General features: G+C 49.4%; 1 protein-coding gene across 1 annotated transcript in view; it reads right to left on the reverse strand.

The window, feature by feature from the left end:
* The window catches only part of GCSH (glycine cleavage system protein H), a 24,129-nt gene extending 22,950 nt beyond the window's left edge, over window positions 1-1,179 (reverse strand). The window contains exon 1 of the mRNA XM_018555395.1: window positions 1,010-1,179. Within this exon, the coding sequence (XP_018410897.1) occupies window positions 1,010-1,121 (112 nt within the window). The 5' untranslated portion in view covers window positions 1,122-1,179. The remainder of the gene's footprint in view (window positions 1-1,009) is intronic.
* Between the last annotated feature and the right edge of the window lie 790 nt (window positions 1,180-1,969).

Consider the following 1,969-nt stretch of genomic DNA (forward strand, 5'->3'; position numbering starts at 1 on the left):
TGTGATGCCCAGTGAGTATGAAATGAATGAGCTGTGTGATGCCCAGTGAGTATGAAATGAATGAGCTGTGTGATGCCCAGTGAGTATGAAATGAATGAGCTGTGTGATGCCCAGTGAGTATGAAATGAATGAGCTGTGTGATGCCCAGTGAGTATGAAATGAATGAGCTGTGTGATGCCCAGTGAGTATGAAATGAATGAGCTGTGTGATGCGCAGGGAGTATGAAATGAATGAGCTTTGCCATGTGCAGGGAGTATGAAATGAATGAGCTGTGTGATGTGCAGGGAGTATGAAATGAATGAGCTGTGTGATGTGCAGGGAGTACAAAATGAATGAGCTGTGTGATGCCCAGTGAGTACAAAATGAATGAGCTGTGTGATGCCCAGTGAGTATGAAATGAATGAGCTGTGTGATGCGCAGTTAGTATGAAATGAATGAGCTGTGTGATGCGCAGGGAGTATGAAATGAATGAGCTGTGTGATGCGCAGGGAGTATAGAGTGAATGAGCTGTGTGATGTGCAGTGAATATAGAGTGAATGAGCTGTGTGATGGTGCAGGGAGTATGAAATTAATGAGCTGTGTGATGTGCAGTGAATAAAGAGTGAATGAGCTGTGTAATGTGCAGGTGACAGTAGGGTACAGGTACAGTGATGGTCCCGGAGTGTATACAGTGAGTAGTGATAGTTCTGGAGGTGAGGCATGTGATGAAGTGACACTACATAGAACAGACTTGTATGGCAGCGTGTGACTGTGTAGTGAGTTCTCTGTGGGGCATGTTCTCTGTCCTGCGCCGATGTCCTCAATGAGTTCTCTGTGTCCTGCGCCGATGTCCTCAGTGAGTTCTGTGTCCTGCGCCGATGTCCTCAGTGAGTTCTGTGTCCTGCGCCGATGTCCTCAGTGAGTTCTCCTCTCCGGGACATTTGCGCTCGCCTGGAGTCGGCTGATATTAATAACATTGGAGTAAACATGACATAACAATGTTAGGACGAGTCTTGCAGGGGACACTTACCGGCCAGCAGGCGGGCGGCGCTGCTCAGGTGTCTGGCGGGACATCCCCTCCATGGGACGAGTCTGGCGGCACAGCTCACACTTCTCACACCGCTCAGCACTCTCAGCGCCATCTTCCACAGCGCGCCCCCGCTCCGGCCGCCACAGCGCGGGCACAGCGTCCTCCGCACGCAGCGCTCTGCGCATGCGCGGCTCGGAGCGAGGAGAGGCGGCGGGCTGGGGTGTAATGTTATGTAATAAACACAATTGGTTATCTGCTGCTGTAGTGTTTCTGTATTTCCTCCTCTCAGCCCTCATTCTGTCGATGTGTGCCAACTTTTACCTTGGAAGGTGTCACCATGTTAAAGCGGACCTTAGACCCATCCCCCCTGCTTTTATATTTTTCAAATTTATAATTGCAAAAAAAAAAGTTTTTACACCTTTTTTTTTTTTTTGGCTGGCATGCTGCATAGCTGCATTCATTGCGTTGAGTGGATATGAAGCAGTAAATTGTGATGTGCACCAAGTTCTGGCTGTGTTGTATTATGTGGATGAGCTGTGTGCTGTACAGTGATAGGGGGACTCCAGAGCTCTTGCTGTGCTGTATGGAGGCGGGAGTAGTGGCTCCGGAGCTCCCGCTGTGCTGTATGGAATGAGGAGTAGTGGCTCCCTAATACATTGTAGGACTGCCTGTCTAACTAGAGATGATAGAGTGTGGATAATTGTGTTTGGGGGGAAGAGGAAGGGTAATAAGGCAGAAAAAGTGGAAGCAGTAGTGAGGTGGTTTTTCAGCAAAGAACTTTGGCCATCTCCTGTGCCAGAGGCTTGCACAGCAGAAAATAATATGTGGCAATAAAGTGGGGAATGGAGGAGAGTGGGGGTGTTGCATGCTTGATGGTGGACATTGGAAGAGAGTTGAGGGTGTGCAGGCTGTGGAGGAGGGGGTGAAGCGTGTTCAAGCTTAGTGAGTGGTGGCAGCAGC

This window comes from Nanorana parkeri, unplaced genomic scaffold, assembly GCF_000935625.1.
Source record: "Nanorana parkeri isolate BGI_ZX_2015 unplaced genomic scaffold, ASM93562v1 scaffold195, whole genome shotgun sequence".
Taxonomy (NCBI): Eukaryota; Metazoa; Chordata; class Amphibia; order Anura; family Dicroglossidae; genus Nanorana; species Nanorana parkeri.